The 26,863-nt window shown below is 36.6% G+C and overlaps 1 protein-coding gene across 3 annotated transcripts; it reads left to right on the top strand.

The window, feature by feature from the left end:
* LOC149820753 (double-stranded RNA-binding protein 2-like) lies at positions 1–26,326 on the top strand. Of its 3 annotated transcripts, XM_089982433.1 has the most exons (5): positions 1–106; positions 1,223–1,328; positions 1,817–2,064; positions 22,221–22,440; positions 22,857–26,326. In XM_089982433.1, exons 3-5 carry the CDS (start codon positions 1,819–1,821, stop codon positions 24,221–24,223), a joined length of 1,833 nt encoding a protein of 610 aa, XP_089838559.1. In that variant the 5' UTR covers positions 1–106; positions 1,223–1,328; positions 1,817–1,818; the 3' UTR covers positions 24,224–26,326. The 3 variants fall into 3 exon arrangements, with proteins under 3 accessions (XP_089838559.1, XP_089838560.1, XP_089838558.1); XM_089982434.1 differs by lacking the exon at positions 1,223–1,328 and having other exon boundaries at positions 16–106; XM_089982432.1 differs by lacking the exons at positions 1–106; positions 1,223–1,328 and having other exon boundaries at positions 1,761–2,064.
* Positions 26,327–26,863: the final 537 nt, after the last annotated feature.

Genomic DNA, 26,863 nt, shown 5'->3' on the forward strand with positions numbered 1-26,863 from the left:
GCTCTTCCATCGTCTGCGTGGACGAAAAACTTCCACTCTGTCTGCTGTTTCTCCGGCAATATTCGACCGATTTCCGGCATTCGATCTGAATTTTCCGGCCGCATCGGTGGGTTTTCCCATCTCCCTTTAAAACATGGTTACTTCTTCTCTCCTTCTCTCACTCTTTGTGCAGAGAGGAAACCATGGTTAGGGTTACTAAAATGGACTCCTTTTAATGCCGAAGTTGTTTTTTCACTTTTTTTTTGGGGATGATTTGAGGTGCAATCGTTTATTTTTTGTACTCAAGTGTCTATTCTTATGATTTGTTTAGTTTTTGTTTGTTGTTTTTTTTGGGTGTTTTTATGGTGGTTTTGTCCTAATTGATTGGATGTTGGGATTGATTCTTGGGTGCTTTTCGTTTCTGTCATTTTTGTGTTTTTTTGTTTTTGTGGGAAATCGAAGTATACGCTTTCTTTCTGAAAATTAGGGTCTTCATATCGATAAAAATGGATTTTGGATTGAGGTTGGTGAGAGGGAAGTGTGAGCGTCTTTCCCCCTTTTTTCATAACAATTTTCGATTCTTTCGTCTTGCATGTTCTTATGTCGATTCCGTATTATGGTGTCATTGATGAATTGGGGTGGTAGAACAAAATGTGGACGGTTTTGTAGTTTGTTTGTAAGGCGTTTTATTCGGTTTGTTTCCTCATGCATTTGGTGAGCTTGTGCATTTATGGAGAATTTGTATCTGCCACGTTGTTGGTTAAAGCTCTCGTGAAATTTTAGGGTGTTGGAGGGGTTTCCGTACTGCAAATGACTACATTCGTGGAGTTCAGACTGAGGTTGCTTGTTAGTTCGAAGAATTAGGAAGCGTTCCGTGATAGCTGCATCTGTTTGGCTTGTTAATTGGCGGGATTAGTTGGCATTGTTTAACTATGCCCAAGGAGGTGTTCATTGTTGCTTGCTTTGTGAAGTTTTTCTTTTGACACGAGAATGCTTGATGTTGGATTGTGACAATAGGAAAGCGTACTCATTGTTTTGTTAGTGTAGGGTGGGAGGCTTTCAACATTGCTTCATTTGTCATAGTTGTTTTAAGTGTAGAATTGCTTCATTTTAGGCTATGTATTGCTAGTGGTTTTGCAAGTTTGAATTGAATTTTTGGGTTGTGTGGTTGAAACTTATGAGTTTTGTGAATTTTTGGCAGCATGTTAGATATTTTTTGATGTGGAGTATCCTTGTGATGCAGGAATTTCTCGAGCCTCTGGATTCATAATAATATATTTATTTGGAGAGTTAACGATTTGAGTCATTTACCTCATTCTTCACCTAATTATTGAATTTGCAGTATATAGGTAGGTACTGCAACATTTTTTTTAATCTTTTCTTGTTTCGAGAAAATGATGGTACTGATATTTGCATTATGATGAGTTATTATTCAGTACTATTTACGAAATGCTTTACCTTAACTTCATGTTTTTTTTTCATTACTGCTCTTTGAAAAGAAAATCTCAACAAATGGGAATTTTTCTGATGGAAGATTATATTTTTCCATTTAGGATGGTGCTTTTTGCAATAAGTGATGGTTATTTACCATTTCTGGATTTTGAGGAGGGAATTTCTATAAAATTATTTTTATTACATAAGATGGGCTATAATGTTACTAGAAAACTACAGTGCACAGTGCAGCTAGAATGTGAAAGATTCAGGATCATTTTCTTTCTTATATGTGGAGAAGTAACCATGTTTTTACTTTTCATGCCTTTTCTTGTTTTTTTTTAGTTTATGCTCTTTTTACCCATTATTTTCTCCCATTCTTTCATCAACGGAATGCTTTCTACAGGCATGTATAAAAACCAGTTGCAGGAGTTGGCTCAGAGAAGTTGTTTCAATCTACCATCTTATTCTTGTATCCGAGAAGGACCAGATCATGCACCTCGGTTCAAAGCTACTGTTAGCTTTAATGGTGAGATCTTTGAAAGTCCTACCTTTTGCACTACTCTGAGACAAGCTGAGCATGCTGCTGCTGAGGTGGCACTAAACACTCTTTCAAGGAGGGGACCTTCTAGATCACTAGCTGCTAGAGTTTTGGTATGTCTTTTTTTTTTTCGGGTCCATTTACTACATCTCCATGCTCTTGATCAATGTTGTGTACTATGTATCTTAGATTGTTGCAAGTAAAAATTGTTAGTGTTTCTTGGATGTGAGGAATCTGAAATGATCAGGAAAAACTTTGCCAGATCTTGATAGACTTTATGAATTACATGGAAAAAGCTAATTTCTTAGCCAGATATTTTAAGATCTATGGGGTGCAAGTAGAATTTATCAGCTGTCTGCGAAAGCCCAATCTAAGACACTTGATTTGGGCTCGGCATTCCATTTATTCTTTAGTAAATAATGAATGAACATGGGGTAGTATTTACCAAATACTGCACAATACGTACATTGAAACAAGATGAAGACAAAAATGATAAGGAATTATTGTTTGCCATTATTCAGTCAAAATAACATCTATGACAAGAAAAAATGTGGTTTGAGGTACTTCATTCTGAATTTGTTGAATTGAGCAAGTTGGAAACTGCATAAGTTTGTAATTGATCTTTTCTTAAAAAACAGATACAACAACAACAACAACAACTACGCCTTCATCCCAAAACAATTGGGGTCGGTGATATGAATCAACAAAGAAAATCATTCTGGGTCTTCCACATGAATCCTTCTCCTCCAATCATTTCTATCCAATGCCATGTCCTCGGTGAGGTTCAAAGCATTCATATCCTTTCCTATCATCTCCATCCAAGTCTTCCTAGGCCTACCCCGAGCTCTTTTAACTAATATATTTTCCCATTTCTCCATCCTTCTAACTGGAGCATCATTAGGCCTTCGCCGAATATGTCCAAACCACCGTAAACGATTCTCTCTCATCTTATTTTCAATGGGTGCAACGCCTACCTTCTTACGTATCTCCGCGTTCCGAATCTTATCTTTTATTGTATTTCCACACATCCATCTAAGCATACGCATCTCAGCTACACTCATTTTTTGAATATGATGTCTCTTGGCAGCCCAACATTCCGTACCATATAGTAAAGCGGGCCTAATAGTCGTCCTATAAAACTTTCCCTTCAACCGCAATGGCATTCTACGATCGCACAATACTCCAGTTGCACTTCAACCGCAATGGCATTCTTAAAAAACGGATAAGCTTATAAAAACTAAAAGGAAGTGCCACAAGTGAAGGTGGACAATTGTGCGTATGCAATAATTTGGTGAGCAATGATGTAGTTGGAAGTTGGAAAATGGTATAGATCATGGTGCTAACATCATTTGCTTTAGGTTCCAAGAGTAAGTGGTCCAAGGAAACAATTGAGAGTAAGGGATATAAATAGATCTTTAAGGCCACATTTGGAAGCAAGAAAAAATCTCATAAGAAAATTTTTCCTATGAGAAGTTTTGATATGGAAACTTTTCTAAATGAAAAATGTTTACTTGTTTGTGTAATAAGAAAATTAGGATTGAAAACTCTCCCTCTATTGAAGGAAGATAGGGAGAAGGGGGTCGATCAGAGAGAGAGAGAGAGAGAGAGAGAGAGAGAGAGAGAGAGAGAGAGAGAGAGAGAGAGAGAGAGAGGTGCACTGGAGGAAGGCAGCATAGTGGCAGCCGATAGAATGATTTTTTTTTTGAAAGTGAGGCTTTGCTCTAATGCAAAATGAGAACTTTTGATATGAAAAATTTGTCTACCCTCCAAAGTGGAGGATTTTTTTCTATAAAAAATTAGAGTTTTTAGAAAAACTTTTCTTTCAGAAATTTTCTCTTAAACGGTTGGAAAAGTTGTCACTTTTTTCTTTCCAACTTGCATTGTTCCTACTATTTTCTCGCTTTCAGCTATGATGTTCGCTCGCCTTGAATCACTAGTGGTGAGCATGGCGATAGGTCTCACCTTCTTCCTTTTTTGCATTCGGCATGGTGGTCATCACCATCAAGAACCATAAGTTATGGAAGAAGGAGGCTAGTCATTAAGGAGGAGCATAAGTTCATTAGGGACATTTATGAGGAACTTAGCATCAGCCTTGCCACCTTTAAAATCGAGAAGCCCCTTCTGAGGCTCACCTTCGCCGACTTGGTTGAGGCTACAACAACTTCCATGATAAAGCCTCATCATCTCCAACCTTTTGGTGACATCTACACAACTTAAGCATGATAGTATCTTCACAAGCAAGAAGTTCATCCACATGAATGCCTATAGTTGAAGTGAATTAACACCGTAGATAGACCATCAACATGATCAAACACTCAAATCTGGTATCCCTCTTGGGCTATTGCAAGGTTAGAGTCCAGGGAAGATAGGTTTCTCGTCTGCCAGTACATGAAGCATGGGAGCTTGGACCATGTTGTTCATAATCGTAAGAGCAGAATCAAGCTTGACTGGTTGGCAGAAGGTGACCGCCTTAGCTGCAAGGGGCTCGCCTCCCTCCATCGTAGTTGCTTCCCCATCATCATCCACGGAGACATGAAGTCAAGCAACTAATTGTTCTGAGAACCCTCAGGTAAGGTGGTTGAATTTTGCACATGCACAATGTGCAATATACCCAAGTCCACCATGGGATAATAAAAGGTGCCAACATAGGCAGAACAAACAGCCATTAAGGGCAATACTATGCATTAAAGCACAAAGGCAATACAAATGGCCATTAAGGGCAATATCATGCATTAAAGCACTAAACCAAAAATAAAATAAATAACATTTTATTCATAATATTCTCACAAAGTGAGTTAGAATGCTTTAGAAGAGCATTGGAGAACAAAAAGGGGATTCACCCTATTTATACACAACAAGTAGTCTCAAATAGAACAACTCTATTGACTAGTCAACTCAAAAAAGAACTCAATATTTGGTCTTTGACCAAATAGTCCCTATAAAAATAGAAAATAACAAAAAGAACAAAATAAAGTAAAAGAACTATGGTATCCCTGATAGGCACAACCTATTATAATGTTGTGAAATGATGAAAATACCCGTACAGGGTATTACCTATTACATCATTATAAATAATGTATATATATATATATATTATTTAACACTCCCCCTTAAACTTACAATGTGATAAACCAAAAGTTTGAAAATACAAAAAAGAATCAATGTCGAGGATCCAAGTCTTCAAGTGTCTTCATTGAGTGTCTCCATCTTTATGACACATAAGAGAATTTTGCAAATATAAGTATTTGAATGTCTTCATTAGTGATCATCTCCAAACACCTTCATTGTCTATCTTCATCTTTATGATATGATGTATTAAAGATATTTTTTTCTCAATCCATCACATCTTTAAAAACACGTAGATAGAATAAAACACAGATTCCAACTGCACAAAAAAAAATCCTAATCAAATAGTTATATAGTTTCAAAAGAAAAAATAGTATGCATATTTTGAACAAGAATAACACTCAAGTAGAACAAAGTAATAATTTTAAGATTTTTAGAAACATTAGTAACAATTCAAGCAAGATAGGAGCATACCTCATATATAAAATTTATAAAAATAATTCTAGACAAGCATAATTCTATAATCAACATATTTTTCAAGAAAAAATAAATATTGATCAAAGAGAATTTAATCACTTGAAAAAACATTTAAATTATCAACAAGAGATAAACAATCATGTATTAATAATATCCCAAATTTTTAGAAAAACACTTCAAATAGAACAAATCATCAATTTATACTAAAAACAACATGCATATAAAGTATAACACTTCAAAAAAAAACCCTCAAGAAAAGAGGAGTTAATTAAATTTATGCATACAACAATGTGGATAAGATAATTAATTAGAAATATATATATATATATATATATATATATATATATATATATATATTTTAATGCACATAATAATATGAATGAGCGCAATCCCATAAATTACAACCTATTAAAATTCACTCACACATCCTAAAATGAGTTTAAGTACAAATGACCAAATAGCAATTTTAAAATATATATATATATGTATATATATATATATATATATATATATTATCAATGAAATGCATGAAATTTTATCGATAAGCATTTTTTCATACAAGGAAAAACAAGTAGCAAAAGTTTAAAAATTTCATGAAAAGATTTTAAAAAATCACACGTAACAAAGGGAATGATATATGCAAATCAACACCAATTTGCAAACGATACAAAGAGATTTAAAATTCTCACAAATATCAAGAAATGCTATTTTGCAAATCTCAACAATAGTTCAACCACCATAAGCAATCAGTAGACCTCCAAACTTTAAAAATCAAGTGTATCAACGACTAGAAGAAGAGCATAGACATAATGCTATTAAAGGACCAACGACACACATGAAGGTGTGTATAAACATCTCTTGTCTACATGTAATGACACCCAAAACAAATGTATCAGCGACTAGAGCAAGAACATAATCACAATGCCAACGATGGGCTAAAATCATACACAAAAGTGTGAATAAACATCTCTTGTCTATATATAGTGACACTAAAAAATCAAGTGTATCAGCGATTAGATTAAGAGTATAATCACAATGCCAACAATGGGCTAAAAACACACACGAAGGTGTGAACAAACATCTTTTGTCTATATATAATGACGCTTAGATGAGAGGTATAATAGGATCAACACACGAGCTATGTCACATAGACTCTCCAACTAGGTGCCGCACCCGATGTGGTCAACCTGACCTTGGGTGCAGTCAGTGCACCTAGGGCCATTTATGTTCAACTCTTGGACTTTATATATATATATATATATATATAGTATATATAGTATATATTTTTTGTCGCACCCCCGCACCCAAGTTTTTTGAAAGTGTCGCGCACCCGCACCCGCACCCGCACCCATGTGACATAGTACACGCGGTAAGAGAGCTTGTAATGAAAACAAACTCATCAAGAAAAATAAGACTATCAATTTTAACAATTTTTCGAAAAACCATGATTTCAAAATAAATAACCATTATAAATAAAAACAATTATAAACATCCATAATAACAATGGCCAAGTAAACAAATGAGTGATACAACACACCTACAAAATCAGAGATCAAACAATTGTCAGTTAAAACCAAACTATAACCCGACAATCTAAAGTGACAAAAAATTGAGGCGCATACAACTCACCCCCAACAAACAACCCTAGTTTAAAAACAATAAGGCTAAAAATAAATGAGGGTTCATATAAAAATATGTGATGGACAAAACTAATGCCATAAGGAGGCAATACATGCGAAAATCACTTTCTGGGAAAGGTGAAGTGGCATGAAATTCATGACTGCAGTCGATTAGTTGCACCATAATCAAGAAAAGTATCCAATCGGAAGCAGACAAAGGAATGTGTCTACTATGAGCAGATAATGGAATGAAGTTACTTGCCAAGTCAGAGATTTGTTGCCTCTACTTGAGAGCATTAAGAATTTGCTGAAGAACACTTGCATCATTGGGATTCCTTTGAAGTCCAAATAAGTGAGTTCATATGTAAGAACCAATTTGAAAAAATAAAGTTTCAAATCAAATCCAATAAAGGTAGACAAAAACTTTAGAATGAGTATAGTGCAATCATATGCACAAGAAGATATCAAATGATGCAATCATATACAATTATATGCATGATAAGTCTACTATGATACAACAATGGCATACAACATTAAAGATGGCCAAAAACATATAAGAGATTTTTAAAGAACCATATGAAAAACCAAGAGGATACACAAGTACAACTAATCATGGATACTTACAAAGATATCAAAATCCATGTATGTGCAATAATCTAATAACTTTAAAGCCAAAAAAAATTATGAAGGAATACATAAGATATGCATATGAACACCATGATTTCACATAAGATACTAACATATCCAAAATATATTTTGACTTATCATGCTTATGCAAGAGCCAATAAAATAATAGCTCACTTAAAAAAAATATTTTTAAGATAAAACTCTAATTTCAATTTAATTTGAGACCATAAAACAATATCCAAAATATTAAAACTAATTTTGAAATGACACATAATCATTAATGACACATAAAAGATTCATAGACATATGTCTATAACACATAAATATAAAGATGATATGCCGATAAAGCAATCTCATATATGCCGATAGAGCAATCTCATTAGAGCATATAAAACATCCATGGCATGACTAATGAACTTAAATGTATGATGACTCAAGATATAAAACATACAAGAATTTAAAAATTCTTAATGAGCATGTCTCAATGAAAACACTAAATAGAATTCAAAGAACATACTTTGACACATGCATAAAGTCACCAATAATTATAATGGTGTCCAAGAAACCCAAAATAAATATTTATATACGTACACAAGATCATAAAAATTATATACTTTTTGTATTAAAAATAATAATAACATGGAGAACTTACCATAAGGAGCTCAAGAGTAGACTACTTATGGGTTAGTATCAAAAGAAACAAACACGAGTGTAATGAAAAGAGGCGGAAGCACCAATAGAGCAAAAGTCACTCCTTAAGAGTGACTACAAGAGCCAAGAACCCAAACACCAAATGTGCACACACAAAACTCACAAATATAGGAAATGACTTAAAGTCATAAGTTGGATTTATTGAAGAGAGGAAGAGAAGGGTGTAAAAACCCATACATTTACAAGGGGGAACCTCCTCTTTAAATAGAGGAGGGAAGCACTAAAGAGGACCCATAAAGGGGGCTCCCTTCTAGTCGTTGGGAGCCCCAACGGTCATAAATATGACTGTTGGGGCCCCAACGACTAGATGGGTGGGGCCCCTTTATGATTCCAAAAAGCAAAAAGAAGAAATAAAAAAGGAAAAAGAAAAAAGGGAAAAAGAGAAAAAAGTGAAAAAAGAAAAAGGTACATTTGGGAATTACCAAAATACCCCTATCGGGTTTTTGGTTTATACAAAACAGAAAAAGAAAATATAATTATGTATATATACATATATACGTATATATACTTATATATATACTAATGTATATATATATATAAGTATATGTATATATATATATATATATATATATATATATATATATATATATATATATATATATATTTATATATACATAATTTAACACGCCCCCTCAAACTTTACAGGGAGAAGACCGAAAGTTTGCCAAGAAGAAACATGAATCGTGGAGTTGGGAGCGGCTTGGTGAAGAAGTCAGCTAGTTGATACTCTGAAGTGACATATGACAATGTGATGGTTCCTTTGAGATATTCGTCTCGAACATAATGACAATCCATTTCGATATGCTTGGTCCGCTCATGAAAAGTGTGATTGCTGGCAATGTATATCACACTCTTGTTATCACAACAGAGCTTGGTGGGAGTGGAAATGTTAACGCCCATGTCACTAAGAAGACTTCTGAGCCACACAATCTCCATAGTTGTCATTGCCATAGCCCGATATTCAGCTTCAGTAGATGATAAGGAGACCTTCTGCTGCTTCTTGCATCTCCACGAGATGAGAGATTCACCTAAAAAAATGCAAAGACCCGTAATTGAGATCCGATCATTGGGATTTCCTCCCCAGCCAGTATCAGTAAAAGCAGTTAATTCAAGAGATGAGGAAGAGGATAAGAAGAGTCCCTTGGAGATGGTATTTTTGATATATCGCACAATTCTCATTACGGCCGCCATATGAACCGTAGTAGGAGCGTGCTGAAATTGGCTCGCTGCATGAACCGCATGAGCTATATCTGGACCAGTGATGGATAGATAGGTGAGGGATCCAATTAATTGGCGGTAGGGGGTTGGATCTTCAAAAAGAACACCATCTTCAAGTCTTAGTTTCGCATTGATAACTTCAGGGGTCTCCACTTTCTTTTCATCAGATATTCCTGACTTGGTACAAATTTCCGCAGCTAACTTCATTTGAGATAAGATGTACCCTCGTGCTGAATAGGCCACTTCAATCCCTAAAAAATATCTCAAATAACCAAGGTTAGACATATCAAAAGTATTTTTTAATATAGACTTAACATCATTTACTCCCTTTTTGTCATTCCCAGTGATGATCATATCATCAACATACAACAAAAGCATAATAATGGAGTCACCTGTTCTTTTGACAAAAAGAGCAGTGTCAGTATAACAAGAAGAAAAACCTAAATTGATTAATACATTACTAAACCTATCATACCAAGCTTTAGGAGCTTGCTTAAGTCCATATAAAGCCTTTTTTAATTTTAAAACTTTTCCATTTAAATTCATACCTGGAGGTGGTTCCATATAAACTTCTTCATTTAAATTACCATTCAAGAAAGCATTTTTAACATCAAGTTGAAAGATGGGCCATTTTTTGACAGAAGCTATAGCAATAAGGGTTCGAACACTAGTCATTCGAGCAACAGGGGCAAAAGTTTCATCATAGTCTACCCCATATTCTTGGGCATAACCTTTGGCTACCAACCTAGCCTTATATCTTTCCAATGAACCATCACTCTTAGTTTTTACTTTAAACACCCATCTACATCCAATGGGTTTCTTGCCATTGGGAGGATCAATGACTTCCCAAGTTTGTGCCTTTTTAAGGGCATTAAGTTCAAGCTCCATAGCTTCATTCCAATGATCATATTGTTTAGCATCATTGTAATGTGATGGTTCATGAAATGAGTGAAGAGCAAGAAGACATGCTCGATAATTAGGGGAAAAAGAGTCATAAGAAACAAATCTATTTGGAATCTTAAGAATGCGATTTGATCTTCTTTGAGAGGTTTCTTCTATCGACTCATTTTGAGAAAATCTTTCAAAGGGCACATGGAGGATTTCTTTCATTCCTTCTAGAGTAGACTTGTATTTGTCTTGAAGCATTTTCTTCTAAGTTTTGATCATTATTTGGATGTTCAACAAGATCTTCAAGAGGTTCATTAAGATCAATATGATCATCTATGATGTTTTCTTGAGGTAACAAGTCAAATAAAAAGGAATAGTCAATATTTTCATTTGGTTGATGCGAAAAACCATTTTCTTCTTCGAGGAATGTGACATCTTTTGAGATATAAAGTTTATTATTAAGGATGTCAAAACATCGATATCCTTGCTGTTTTTCGCCATATCCCAGAAAAATACATTCAATAGCTCTAAGAGAAAGTTTATCATTTTTGCGAGTTAAAACAAAGCATTTACATCCAAAAATTCTTAATCTTTTATAATCGGGAGACATATTGTAAAGTTTTTCAAATGGAGAAAGATTTTTCAAAGAGGATGAAGGGATTCTATTGATGAGATATGTTGAAGTTAGAACTGCTTCGGCCCAAAAGGATTTTGGGATATTTTTTGAAATCAATAATGTTCTTGTAGTTTCTATTATGTGCCTATGCTTTCTTTCCGCAAGACCATTTTGTTGCGGAGTGTTGGGACAAGAACGTTGATGACAAATTTCATTTTCTTTTAAGTAAGTTTGAAAATCATTAGACATATATTCACCTCCCGAATCGGACCTAAGAATAGATAGATTTCCCAAAAATTGATTTTTAACCATAGCATGAAATTCTTTAAAGAACGAGAAGACTTCAGATTTGCGACTTAAGAAGTATATCCACGTAAATCTAGTGAAGTCATCAATAAATACCACATAATACGAAAAGCCTCCTTTAGATAAAATAGGGGAAGGTCCCCACACATCGGAATGAACAAGTTCAAATGGCCGAGTGGCAAAATAACTTCTTTGAGGAAACGGAATAGCTTTAGATTTCCCAAAAATGCAATCTTTACAAGTCATGTGATTGTCTTTACAAGTATTGTTCAAAAAAGGGAAAAGAGACATTTTTACAAAATTTGGATGACCAAGTCTCTCATGCCAAATTCCAATACTTTTATCTTTAACAAGATTGCAAGATGACTTAGATGGAAGCGTCAAAAAGTCCATAAAATAGAGATCACCCCTTCTATGGCCTTGCCCAATCAGCTTCCCTGACTAGAGATCCTGCACGATGCAATCTTTAGGTGAGAAAGAGACTTGGCATCCATGGTCGGTGATTTGGGAAACGGAAAAAAGATTTAAATTAATTTTTGGAACAACTCTTACTTTAGGAACAAAGAAATTTTGAGAATTTTTGAAGTCAAGTGTTCCAATACTTTCAATTTTTAAAGACGTTCCATCGGCCGTTGAGACATAGGAGGACATATGTTCGGAAAAAACATTGGAAAGGGAGTTTTTATGAGATGTCATATGGAAAGAAGCACCAGAGTCTAGTATCCACATACCTGGAGGTGATGAAGAGTAGGCGATGGCGGCTCCGGATGTTGAAGGAGAAGACTTGAGAAGGTGTTGGAGAACTTCGGAGATATGATTAAGAGTTTCTTTGATATCTCTTTCTTTGGTATTTTCTTCCTTCTTTGGAGAATTTTCTCCAACCGCGGCAACCTTTCCTTTAAGCTTAGGACAAACCGGTCTAATGTGTCCCGGTTCATTACAATAGTGGCATATGATTCCCTTTCTAGGCCCATTGATATTTTTGTTAAAGTGGGGAGGTCTATATGCTTTAACATTAGAACCGGGCCTATTAACGGCCAAAACCTCATCATTCCTAATGCTCAAGCCAAGTCGAGTTTCTTCTTGACATACCTCGGCAAGAGCATCTTCAATAGGTAGGGCTTTGCTTCTATGGAGAAGAGATGCCCTCACTTGTTCAAATTCCGGGCGAAGTCCATGAAGAAATTGAAAAAAGTGCTCATTTTCAATTTGTTCCCTTCTTAGTTCAATGTCTTGTGGAGCAACCCATTTGGGCTCAAGAAGGGCAAGCTCATCCCAAAGAGGAGTTAGAGAGCTAAAATAGTCCCGGACACTCATATCCATTTGTTTGGTGGAACGAATTTTTTCTTGGCAAAAGAATTGCCGAGCAAGATCCTTTTGGGTATACATACCCTTAAGAAAAAACCAAGCCTCATTGGCTCTTCTAAACTTGGCAATATTGGCACAATTTTTTAAGATCTACGTTGTTCATAAACCATGCCAAGATTTTGGCATGGTTACTTTCCCAATCCTCGATTTTGGATTGATGTTTATTAATGGCTTTGATGCGCTCATCGCCATCTAAAGCCTTTTCAACTTCATTTTCAATTTTGGTAAGAACAAGAGAGGGTTCGGGAGTAGTCCCCATAACAAAACCCCAAAGTTTCTTACCTCTTAGATGATTTTCCATAGCGGAGGCCCACATGAGATAGTTGGACCCATTTAGCTTGAAAGAGAGCTCCACTTTAGAGTCACGTTCCATCGGCACCAAATATACTTCCTTTCTTCAAAACTTTGAGAGGCACACTTTCTAAGATGTCAAAAGAGAAGCCCAATCACCAACCGAGCTTTGATATCATGTAATGAAAAGAGGCGGAAGCACCAATAGAGCAAAAGTCACTCCTTAAGAGTGACTACAAGAGCCAAGAACCCAAACACCAAATGTGCACACACAAAACTCACAAATATAGGAAATGACTTAAAGTCATAAGTTGGATTTATTGAAGAGAGGAATAGAAGGGTGTAAAAACCCATACATTTACAAGGGGGAACCTCCTCTTTAAATAGAGGAGGGAAGCACTAAAGAGGACCCATAAAGGGGGCTCCCTTCTAGTCGTTGGGAGCCCCAACGGTCATAAATATGACTGTTGGGGCCCCAACGACTAGATGGGTGGGGCCCCTTTATGATTCCAAAAAGCAAAAAGAAGAAATAAAAAAGGAAAAAGAAAAAAGGGAAAAAGAGAAAAAAGTGAAAAAAGAAAAAGGTACATTTGGGAATTACCAAAATACCCCTATCGGGTTTTTGGTTTATACAAAACAGAAAAAGAAAATATAATTATGTATATATACATATATACGTATATATACTTATATATATACTAATGTATATATATATATAAGTATATGTATATATATATTTATATATACATAATTTAACAGTCATTAAAATAATATTTCATTAAAAGACATTTCACAAAACTCTAATTCCAATTTATTCAAAAAACACATTTTACATACCCAAGAAATAACCATAATATTTTAAACAAATTTTAAAAAGAAAAAAAATTATTATAAACACTTTTTTTTAATTAAACAAGGGATACATATCAAAATATGAGAGCTTCGAGTCCAAGCATATCAATCCAAAATTTTCTTTCGAAGCACGAACTCGAACAAGATACCAAGATCAAGAATCCCTCGCTCTGATACCATGTCACATAATATACAAAAAAATAAAAGCAAGAACCACAAAAGGCTTACGATAACACAAACATGACGTGCACATGCACAAGTCCACCATGGGATACTACAAGGTGCCAACTTAGGCAATACAAACAGCCACTAAAGGCAATACTATGCATTAAAGCATAAAAGCAAGAATAAAATAAATAACATTTTATTTATGATATACTCACAAAGTGAGTTAGAATGTTTTAAAAGAGCATTGGAGAGCAAGAGGGGGGTTCACCCCTATTTATACACAAGTGGTAGTATCAAATAAAGCTTTAGGACTGTTCCAACAGCTCTATGTTGACTAGTCCAAAAAAAACCCAACTCTATTTGGTTTTTGACCAAATAGTCTCTATAAAAATAGAAAAGGACAAAAAGAATAAAGTAAAGTAAAAGAACTAAAGTACCCTTAATGGGCGCAACCTATTATAATATTGTAAAATAATGAAAATACCCCTAGAGGGTATTACCTATTACAGTATTATAAATAAAATATATATACGTATATATGAATATATATGTATACATGTGCAATATAAAACAAATGTATATATGTATGGTAATGCATATATATATATACAACTAAACACTGAGCACTATAGAGCTTCCAGTGAAGCACCAAGGGCAACATGTACAACTTTTAGGCAGTGTTGCTAGAGTTGCTCACAAGAAGGAAACCGACAAACTTGTTGGACTTCGGTGACAACAATCTAATGGGGTGGATGAAGCTGAAGCAACATGCCAAGCTCAAGAACACTGACATCTTTAACCTGACATTGAGGGCGAAGGACTGGGTTGGAGCTGCTGCAACATCTCAGGATCTCCTGCTAGTGCTTCGATGTTCGAGCATGGAGGAGCCCCCCACCATGCTGCAAGTTGTAGCTATTTTCAAGGAGCCTCAAGGCGGCATCCGTGCTCAAGCAGTAGGTGTAAGCAACGGATGTGTGGTGGGAATTAGGGCGAAGGGGCAGTTAGATCATGGTGGTTGAGAGAGAGAGAGAGAGGGCGAGGAAGAGAGGTATGTCAGTTGTCGCTTTTTTTTCTTTTTTTACTTTTGGGTGTTATCAATAGTATGCAACCGGTAGAACCAGTGGGTATCACTGATCTCGAGGATCAGTGAGATGGGTAGTGGTAAGCAGCAATGCTGCAGGCCCAACTTGCAACTTTGCTGTATAAAATGTGCACTACAACTTCACTTCTCAATTGGGTTCTCACCTTTTTAGCAAATAAAAGTGGTAATCTGAAAATAAATTTCTCTTTCCAAAAATCATTACTTGGGTCAGAGGGCTGGTATAATTTAGACAGCCGATTCAAGTGGTACGTGAGTTGGGTTTAGAACGTCGTGAGGCAATTCGGTTCCTATCTACTGTTTGTGTTAAAGAGAGAACTGCGAGGAGACAGCCCTAGTACGAGAGGACTGGGTTGGGCCAACCTATGGTGTACCAATTGTTATGCCAATAGCATCACCAAACAACTAAGTTGGGATGGGAGAACTGCTGCGCTGTGGGAAATCCTTCTCTATACAAGTTCTTGTACAAGGTTTTTGAACAGAACTTCGATAGGCGAGAGGTGTAAGCACCGCGTGGTGTTTAATGATCTTGTACTAAACGAAATTGGACTTTCCAAGCTCCCATGCAATTGCGGTCAGCTGCGCTACCTCTGTCCGGCTTTTCTTTGTTCCTAAAGATTGGATGGGTCTCGAAGATGACATTTCGCTGCCAACCCTAGACACATATGTACTTGGCAGAAATCGTGTAATAGATTTAGCATTTTTCATGTTTAGATGTATTTTTTAAAGAACTAAAGTTTAACGGTTCATATTACACCAAAAACTTAATTGAATAAAATTGGGGATTCTTGTTGAATGAATTTGATCCAAAGCAGGGTTCTTAGTGAACAAGCAATAATAAACACATCTGCAGGTTTCTTTGTGAACAAGCAATAATAAACACATCTGCAGGTTTCTATAGGGGTCTATGACAGTTTGGGACATCAATGGTATGAGAACTACTCGTCTCTCTCTCTCCCTCCCTCTCTCATATAGAATAGGTGAAACTGGAGTATGAACTGAGATGCAATCTCAATGTTTGATTTGATAGAAACCGACTTTTAGATCATCCAATTATGATGCATAAAAATGATCTTTTAAGGCTTGATAATCAACGACTCATAATTTTCATAAATATTCAAGCATCCAAAAATTGCATTTTTTCATTGAAAATACATGATCCAACAGTCATTTCCTAGCAAATGGACCATGCTGAATACATCTTCAGTGTTGGATTTGCAAAAAGTGTCCAAAATTCCTAGATCTCTCTCTCTCTCTCTCTCACACACACACACACATATATATATATGCCCCTCACTTCAAGTACACTTGCACATAGTGGTACTCGCCCCCCTTCAACATACTTGTACTCCCATCCATGTGACATAGCTTGTAGGGAATTTTTCATTGGAAATTCTTTTTGTGTATCATAGTCATGAAATATTGTGATATTTTGAATTTATCACATTTTTAAAGCCTTTTATTCAGAAACTATAAATATGATAGATTGAAAAACTCTACTAATTAATAATATTTAAACAGATGAAATACAAAGTAATTGAATTTCTTGAACGGTATTTTGTTAATATGTCCATATCAATGTGATAGAGTTTAAAAATGTGATAAAGTCAAAATATTGTGAAACTTGTTGACTTATATATATAGCTTTAATATTTGGTGCTATTGAAGGCACAAAGCTATTGTAACGACCCCAACTCATACCTCTTGAAAATGCGGATTTTTTTTAAACCATTGCGGAAGTTTTCCCCAAAACTCGGGGCCTTTACAATTCCACTCTCAATTGGAGAAAACAACCAACCACAATAAAGCTTACACTTATCATCCCAACCCATAGCAACTCATTATCTATTAATCATGAAAGAAAAATTATCTAACAATAATTGCAAATGACATATCAGAGTTTTTTTAAATGACATAAAAGTAAATAACGAAAAACTGAGTCACATTGTCCTTCTGTGAACCGTCTAGCAAGAATGTGACACTCGTAACTCTCTCAGAAGTCAGTCGCTTCACTGATCACCTGCGGCTGAGAAAACTCATAGAAATAGGGTGTCAGAACCGAAATCCTGAGCATAGGTACTTTTAATGAAACAAGTGAGCATAATGAATACAAATAAGGTTTTATGCAATCATTTAGAGGAAAGCAATTATGACAACTTCATAATTTCAATTAAGCATTCATGCAACATTGAATAATTTCTAAGCATGAAGAATCATTAAGCAATAGCATGAATCACAATTTAAGTAAGCAGGATATTTAACATGCATTAGAAATTAAACATCATGCATCTACCAACATGTAACAATTAAAAAAATTAGGTAAAATATGCATGATCTAATGCAAGACAGAAATATGCAGGATATTTAACATGCATTAGAAATTAAACATCATGCATCCACCAACATGTAACAATTAAATAAAATAGGTAAAATATGAATGATCTAATGCATAGCAGGAATATGCATGATTTATGTGCAATGTATGAACACTTTATTATCTTTCTTTAAAGTTTTTCTTTCTATATGCATGTCCTATTAAATGCATACAATTTAAGTTTCTCTTTTTAATTACCGTTGCCCGCGGATACACCAAACGGATAAAATCCTCGAGGTCAAGTTAGGTTCCCAGGATAGCTTAACACACAAGTTGTATTTTATTTCTGGGTTTCAAACTTAACCCTCAACCGAATCACCTTCGGAATATTAGACCTCCACATCTAATATCGGGGACACTAGGGACACTCCACGCCCACAAGTGCTACTTCCTTGGTATATCAGCTGTGTCGAACACACCACCCTCAGGTAAAGTGGCGGACTCTCCCTAAAACAGTGTTCAGGAGAAATAACTTCAATATCGAGTTCCAGGGCAACAACGCACACAAAGTTTTTGTATCCTCACGGTCCCCAAACCGTTAAGCCCAAAATTTCCACACTAAAGAAGGGACATCAAGAGAACGTTAATTACACTATACTCTTTTTCTTATCCTGTTATTAAAATCAATTTCATAAATTTGCAAATCAACATGCAACCATAAGCTCGCAAATAATCCTGCGCAACTCTTCACGGTCTACCACCCGTGGCAACAATAAAACAGTGCAATTAAAACCACAATATCAAATATAATATTTGCAACATATAAACAGGTAAAGCAAGGAGCATACCTACTCAAGGAATCCGCAACCTACCATGATCCATCTTGATCATCTATGCATTCATTTGCAAAACTCTTAAGGATCATGCCAATGCATTCTTTCATTGCTTCCCAATGCACTTCATTTATGAAAATCTAAAGATGTGCATGAAACAATATTATACATGTGCATGGGTTCACAACCTCATTTAAATTTCATGCTTTCATTCTATACACATGTTCATATCCCATGCATGATTTCATTTAGTCTAGGCATTCATGTAATTACATGCTTTATCTTACATGTTCTCATGACATACATACTTTCATGCAATTACACATCTTAATTCAACATGTAAACACTCAAGTGAAGGTGCACGTGCCAATACAATCAAATTAGTGTAAACATGTGCATAAGATGCAAGGTGCAGCCCTAAAGCAACTACTTTGATTTCAAACTTGATGTGTCAGGTGTAGGCTAATAAAACATATCATGCTCTTAATTCAAGTAAGGAAATCTGTAGTATTAGGAAGGGTTGAACCATACACATGCTAACTTAAACACTAGTCTAGACCAAACTTAACTCGCCAAGAGAAATCTGATTGTCACTTCTTTTAAAACCAAATTAAACAACCTCAAGAAAAACTTAGGTTTGTTTAAGTCCAAAACCAGATTTAAATTAATCAACCAAAAACTCAGGTTTGTTAAGTAAAACTTTAGATTTCACGTGCTTAAACAAAAACACTGATTTATTAAACCAAAACCTATATTTACCTTCCTCAATCAAATCCCAGATTTGATATACTTAAACCCAAAGGTACTAATTTAATCCCAAACCCAAATTTAACACACTATAAAAATGCTACACGCGATAAAACAAGGAAAATTGTACATGCTTGGGCATACATCCAGGTCTAACGTGAATGAACAATGCAGATACAACTTAAATCCAAATTTAAGAAGAATTAACAACATTGATTTAAGATAAATCAGCTCCAACATGAACACCAAAATGTAAGTCAGGCCACAAGAATTTAACATCCGTATATATAGGCAAGAACTGATATGTGGGAAAGCCCAATTTCAGCATACAAAAGAAAACAACATGCATGAAACCCATTATTCATCACATAAAGAATGTACAGGAACAACACACATGCACATGTTATAAAATAAACAAACAGTATGCTGTCTTACACAGTGTATGCCAGATTTAGATGACAACACATATGCTCATTAATAAAGAAAACCAAACAACATACAGGTTCGCATAACAGCATATATGCACAGCTAAAAGAAACAAATACAAAACCAACAACCTACTGATATGCGTGAATCAAAACAGAGTTTTAATGGATTCCAAACCCAACATGAACCTCTGTCCAAAAATAAATATTTTTCGTGGATTAAAATTCTGTTTTACCGTATAAATACTTTCCACATGATTTTACTCCAAAAATACCTTTCAAAAAGGGGAAATACATGATCTCAACTATGGATCTTAGAGTAAATATTTAGATTTACTCTTTCATATGATTTTATACTAAAATACCACATGGAAATCGAATCCATGTTCTCTTTTTTCACTCAAATCAAAAGAGAAAACTCGTACCTCAGAACCGACGCTTTGGAGGTGAAGCCTAGGGATGCTGACGACGAGGAACGACTCAAGCGGGGGTCATCAGGGTGTTTGCAGAACACTAGGAGGAGAGGGTGAGGTGACTGGTGTGCTCTGGGTCGTCGACCGAGCTACCAGAGCGAAAGGAGGAGGCATGACGATCGAGACAGGGGACGAACCCCTGTCTGCCGCGAAAGAGGGGCCAAGGTAAAACCCCTGCCAAAACAATAGTGGCCTCCATGTGGCAGAGGGGTTCGATCCCGGTCATCCAGCATGATGTGGGCCCCTGTTGATCTTACTGAAAAAGGGGGGAATCAGGCAGGGGCATCGCCCCTGCCTGTTGGCCGGAATAGAGAGGAAAAAAAGGCGGCAGTGGCCACCGGCCACCTGTCGACCCCCTGACAAGTCACAGAGGGGGCAAGGGCGGCAGGGGCTGCCAACCACCTACCGACCCTCAGGCAGACAGAGCGTGAGGGAGGGCACGACAGGGGGCTGTCGGCCTCTTGTCGGCCCTCCAATAACACAGAGGGAGAGGGAGAGGGAGAGGGAGAAGAAAACAGAGGTGGAGAGGGAGAGGGGAGACGCGGCAGGTGGCCGTCGACCTCCTGCCGACCTCCCGACGAACGCAGAGAGAGAGGAGAGGGGAAAAGGAGGGCGTACCTTGAAAAGGGGGCTGGCGTCGCTGGTACTGCCGCACGCGGGGAGCGAGAAAATGAAGGAAGAGAAGGAAAGGAGGGAACACGGGGCGACTACGGGGGAGAAAAGAAAAAGGCGAGGGTTTAAAACCCTCGCGACAACCGCTTATAACCTTAATGGATTACGGGTCCATGTCTTGGGTCCAAATTTATTTATTTATTTTCGAAAAAAATGAGGGTTTTACAGCTATCGAGCTGGAAATCTTAGGTCAAGCTTTATCGACTCAATTTGACTACATAGATGTGTTTAGCATGATTTGTTTGCAAAGGATCAGACCTTGGATCATGTTATTTTGATCTAAATTATGATTTTTTTAATAATCAAATTTTAGTGCATTGTGGGCCATTGATTTTTTAAGCCCTTAAAAAACCAGCTTACATGTCACAGTCACATGATTCAAAACTCGTTTTCTACTCAACAAACCTTGTAGATCACATCCATAAGGTCTGATCTACAAAAGAAATAAAAAAATTATGAAAAGAAGGTGATTGATAGTCAATAGTTACATGCCTTCAATAGCACCAAATATCAAGTTATTAACCCATATATATGTCTGTGTGTGTGTGCGTGCACTGACAAATCTGTTCTTTTATAAAAAAATTATTATTCTTATATTTTTATTTTTGAACAGATATTTTCCTATGACTATAAAATCCTATATTATGCTGACAAGTTGCCTCTCCAAGATAGTGCCAAGACTGATATTGATGGCTATGATATTTATGTATGCAGTATATATATGCAATATGTATTTATTGTAGACATGTGTGCTCGCACACATACACACACAGAGATTGACAAATCTAGTGTTATGAAACTTAATGGGAAGATGACACTTGTAGCTGTTGTTCCATTTATTTTAACAGTTGAGTATGTAAGTTAATGTCGCATGGCGCTTGGAAGTGACAATTATTTGGTTAATTGGACTATCATTTAACCTACTTTCTGCTTCAGAGGATAAATAAATAAGTGATAGTTAAATAATTGAAACTTGAAAATTTAGTGCCTAAAAGAGAACAGCATTATGTTGCAAGTTTTTGTATCTCTGATTGGATCCACTTCCTCTTTCCTCAGATGACATTATGATTTAAATGATGAAGATATCTTCATGGAGATGCAATTCAAAATAATGGGCATTGTGGGGGTATTTTGGTGCTGGTGCATTTTGAACCAGCTAATTGAACCTACTTCTGAGAAAATCGCATAGGTCCTGTATCCTTTGCTAATGTTTCTTTTCTTAGTTGAATAGTGGCTATGTGGATATCAATACTGAGGATTGATGTTAATTTGTTTTGTATTGAACTGAACATTTGGCCATCATTTGGGCAAATTGGCAGGCTTGCCTCATCCTTTCCTAATTCTAATTAGTACAATTATATCCATTGGCATATTACCTAGTCTTGAATCTTGGTCACTGCATTTATGAATTGTTTGTGTGAATGTTAGACCACTTGTTTCTCAATGGGTTTGTGCTGGTTTTGCTGCTAATTATTTTGATCATGCTGTTCAATTTGTAGGATGAAACTGGAGTATACAAGAATTTGCTCCAAGAAACAGCACACAGAGCTGGTCTGAATTTGCCAGTTTATACCACTGTGCGATCTGGACCAGGCCACATGCCAGTCTTCTCCTGCACAGTTGAGCTTGCTGGAATGAGCTTTACAGGAGACCCTGCCAAGACTAAGAAGCAAGCTCAAAAGAATGCTGCAATGGCTGCTTGGTCAGCACTTAAACAATGTAAGCAATCTCTATTTCTTATATTAGACCAAAAGTTGCAAGTATTCCTGATTCTCTGCTAACAAAGATTTTGAGAGGTCTGAACTGCCTAAGCCTGGGAAGCTGATATTTGTTTTTGATTGTTAATTCTGTAAGCAATTTAGTGGTAGTTAAACTGTTTTTTCTGAAGTTTAAACAGGCAGCCTATTTTATTAGAAGCCAGTTCCATGATGGGAAGGGAAAGAACCTTTTTTTTTTCAAATAGTTATCCGTAATAAGTTTTATATGTTATTTCACATGCTTTTCCTAAAAAAGCAGTAAATACTATGTGAGTTTTCCAAGAACTGTTTTACTTAGTCTGGTGAAAGCTGCTTATTTGTTCCCATGGTGAATATATTAGTTTTGTGGTTTTAATTATTTTATTTTATTGCTTGTAGTGCCACATGCAGGTTCTTCTTCCTCATCATCGTCTTCTTTATCTCCATCATTGGAGTATGAATCCAATGAGGAACAAGAACAGGTGACGATTGCTCGTGTACTAGCTAGTTTGCAACCCCCAGATGGAAACAAACAGTCACCACAACATGACTTGCAGCGTGGAAGAAGGAAACCCATGTCTGGTCCAAGACATAAGAATCCGTCTGGTTCTGTATCCTTGTATCCCTTGTCCTATCAAAGATGGTTGTATTCCAACTTCTCTCCAGAAGTTGCTATGATCCAAATGTGGCAACAGCAGCAGCAGCCACAAACTCACCTATTAGCCCTTCCAGGACTATCTCCAGTTCCAAGTCCTAGTATCTTGCCGTTCATACAGTCTATGTTCCCATCAAATGATGCACAAATTTTCTCTTCAATTGAACAAGAACCAGGGCCTTGTGCACCTTGTTCCCCCTTTTATTCCTCTAGTATACCCATTCCTGTCCATGTCAGAAACAGGTCTCAAGTTACAATACAGGAAATACCTGATGTGAACCAGATGGAAGATAAGCAATGGCTTCATGGTGGTTCTTCAGAGAAGGAAACGGTTTCAAGTGGGCAGAATATGGATTTCAGTTCAAGGGCCCCAAACTTCCATGCATTCACTGTACATGGGTCTCATGTTTCAAATGATTCTCATATAGAGCCAAAAACTTCGGAAACAGAAGCTGAGATGCACAAGGATGGTGATTCAGATATGGAATCTGGGGGTGCCAGTTTAAGGTCAGGAACATTAGGTTCATGCCCATCTGCCATGTGCAGTAACTCTTTCTCTAAGGAATTGCACATTCATTCAAAAAGTCAGGAAATTCAAAGAGAGATGAGTCGAAAGGAGCAGTTCAACTGGGCACATGGTAATTCAACAGATTCTTTGTTTGCTCCGCAAGATACAGAGAGTACATGTAGGGGTGCTGGGTTTAGACCAAGAAATTTGGGCCCAAGGCATATTCCGATACATAGTCCACACTTGTATGACTCAATCCCATCTAATCTTAGACCTCGCCAGCCAGTCCAGATGGGTTCTTTATCTGGGATCAGAGGTTTCGGACGCCCTTATGCAATGGCTGCTCCTGTGACAATAAGACCAGCCATTCCAGTATGTTCAGCGAAGCCCAGGGCAGAAGGTTTAGGTAATCAAGTTCCTTCTGTTAATTTCATGGCCCCTGCTGTTCAGATCCGATCTGTGACACCAGTTTGTTCAGTACCACCTGTCAATGACTTGAGAAAGTTAAATGATGAAAAACTGTTATCTTCGGGTGAAAAAAAAGCTGATGAGCCGGAGAGCATCTCAGCAGTAAATTCTGAGCTTGGTAAGCTTCAGATATAATCAATATTAAACTTTCTGTATCAGGTCTTTTTATTGTTTTCTTTGTAGCATTTATCTTCATTTCTCTGCAATTCCACATATTCATCTGTGTGTTTCTTTGTTGATTTGTAGTCATTTCCCGTTCAGAATCTAGTTGCCAAATTCTTTCCACTTGGTAACATCTTGAAGCCTTACCCTTTAGCTTGTGTGATACTCAATGTTGTAGGTATTGTTGGGGACTCGGCCGATTCATATCATATCGGCCAGAAATCAATATGAAACCAAGCTGATTCGGCTTATTTTTAAAAATGATTTAAAGTATTTTTTAAATATTATTTTAATATTTTTGTGCCTTGTTATCTTCTGGTTAGAAATTGGCCGATTCAGTTCAGAATCGGTCGATTCCTTGAATCATTTTGAAAATTGATTCAGGACTGACTGATTCTGACAACATTGGCCATACTAACAAAGTGATAAAACAGGTTCTTAGGCTGGCCTAGTTATCTTGAGTTTTTTCAATTCTTTATTCATTCTTCTCTCTCTCTCTCTATATATATATATATAAGTCTCTGGTGCATGTGTGCATACGGTATCAATAAGTTGAAACAAGCAATGTCTTATTGCTCGTGTTTTCTCAAGTGAATTTAACTTCACAGATATGACCTACACGGTTTGTTTGGTGGGAATTGTCTTTTAAATCACAAAAATCTAGTAAGGATACAGGTTTTTTGGTGATTAAAAAATCAACAGTCGTAAATGCACCAAAATTTTATCACTTGAAAAGGATATTTTTGTGTGCAAAAAACACTATCCAAAGGTTGTTCTCTTACAAATTGACTATGCTGAACACTTTTAGAGTCAGATTGAGTGAAAACAACTTGAACTTGTGAGTTTCAACACATTGTGATATATATATATATATATATATATATAGAGAGAGAGAGAGAGAGAGAGAGAGAGAGAGAGGAGTAATGTGTAAGTTCCAGACCATTTGTCTTCTCTCAGCCCCTTTTAAAAAACATACTTGCATGTGTTTAATGCTTAATCCAAACCTGTTGATGTGTTTATTATTGTTTATTTACTAAGAACCATGCTTTTGGATTAAATCAGTTTAACAAAAATTCCTAATTTTTAGTTAATCAAGTTTTGGTGTAATATGAACAGTTAATTCTTTTATTCAGCTAAAAATACATCTAAAAATGTTTAAACCAATACATGTTTTCTATTAAACAAAGCATAGAGGTCACATCTATCCAATTAGATTTAAGTAAAATTCACATGTAAATATGTTTTTTAAAGGGGTCTGGGACGGTCTGTGAGATTAATGGTCTGAAACATACACATTACCTATGTCACATGGGTGCGGGTGCGGGGGTGCGGCACCTAGTTGGAGAGTCCTTGTGACATAGCACATTTCTCTCTCTCTCTCTCTATATATATATATATGTGTGTGTGTGTGTGTGTGTGTGTGTGGATCAGTCAGGTTAGAGCGTGAAAACCCTCTCTGTAAATGCGTTAGTCTTTCTAGCTTCCATTGGCTTGGGTGGGACTAGCTATGATATGCTTTTCCTGAAGGGAGAGATCTCAGCATTTTTTGGTGGTTATCATTGCTGTCTTTCTTCTGTCAGTGAGGCGTATCAGTATCACTGAGTCATGTTGTTAAGAGGACTTTTCTGCTCAGTTGGAGCAGCGCCTGCGTTAGTGGGTGGCTTGAGCTCTTCTCATTGCTGGGAACTGCTTCATTGAGATTGGTTATGGAATTCATTCCTCTTTTGTCAGTTAGTTTCATGTTGGTTTAGTCATTCTAGGGACATTGTTGGTATTTTAAGAATCTCTCCTTTCTGGGAAGCAAGCCAGGTAAGACAGCCAAGTAGGACCAAGGAGCTTATAGTTGGGCTTGATTCAAGCGTCTGTTATATTGTAGCATGATGAAAGTCATTTTCGGGGAGAGTGCCCAAGGAGAGCGGTTCACTAGTGGAGGCATGTCCTACACTTGAATCACCAGCTGGGTTCGATTAGTATTCAGTTGTCCGGTCAATAGGTCAGTTGATTGGTCACTAAAGAGAGGTTGGTAGGTTTTTTTTTTCTTAGTGACTTTTGCCTTAAGAGAGAGAGAGAGAGAGAGAGAGAGAGAGAGAGAGAGAGAGAGAGAGAGAGAGAGAGAGAGAGACTAATATGTGGTGTGTGTAAGGTGGGCCTTCAGCTACTCATCTGAAAATTTCCAAGTATTGGAGACTCTGGAAGCAGAATTTGGCAATTTCTTGTCTGGAGATTTTCTGATGTGTAGTTGAAGGTCCACTTTTTTTTTAGAAACAATGCCTAAATTTAGGGGTATGTGAGAAGATATGTTAAATCGGTCATGTCCCTCTTTATTGTGTATATGACTTGGTTGTTGCCCTGCTTAATTCGATGCATATATCATCCAGTTATTTTCTTGTTCTGAAACTGCTTAAGGTATGAGAGAGGATCTGGTGCAATATGATTGCACAAAAATTGTGCTTTAAGCACCCAATCGCCATCCATTAGGTCTTGGTCCTCACACCTGACAGGCCCTGTCCCCAAGATGGAGGGTGATCAGGTGCTTAATGCACAAATATTTGTGCAATCATATTGCACCTGATCTTTTCACTTAAGGTATTAGCGGATTTGTCTCCCAAGGGG

The sequence above is a fragment of the Nuphar pumila genome, chromosome 12 (assembly GCF_984573655.1).
Source record: "Nuphar pumila chromosome 12, dmNupPumi1.hap1.1, whole genome shotgun sequence".
Taxonomy (NCBI): Eukaryota; Viridiplantae; Streptophyta; class Magnoliopsida; order Nymphaeales; family Nymphaeaceae; genus Nuphar; species Nuphar pumila.

What these genes read in the sequence shown, in the direction of transcription:
- LOC149820753 (XM_089982432.1), top strand. Translation starts at nt 1,804, where the DNA reads ATGCTTTCTACAGGCATGTATAAAAACCAGTTGCAGGAGTTGGCTCAG. An exon ending in CACTAGCTGCTAGAGTTTTG is followed by an intron (nt 2,065 to 22,220) that starts GTATGTCTTTTT and finishes TTCAATTTGTAG; the next exon opens with GATGAAACTGGAGTATACAA. An exon ending in TTGGTCAGCACTTAAACAAT is followed by an intron (nt 22,441 to 22,856) that starts GTAAGCAATCTC and finishes TATTGCTTGTAG; the next exon opens with TGCCACATGCAGGTTCTTCT.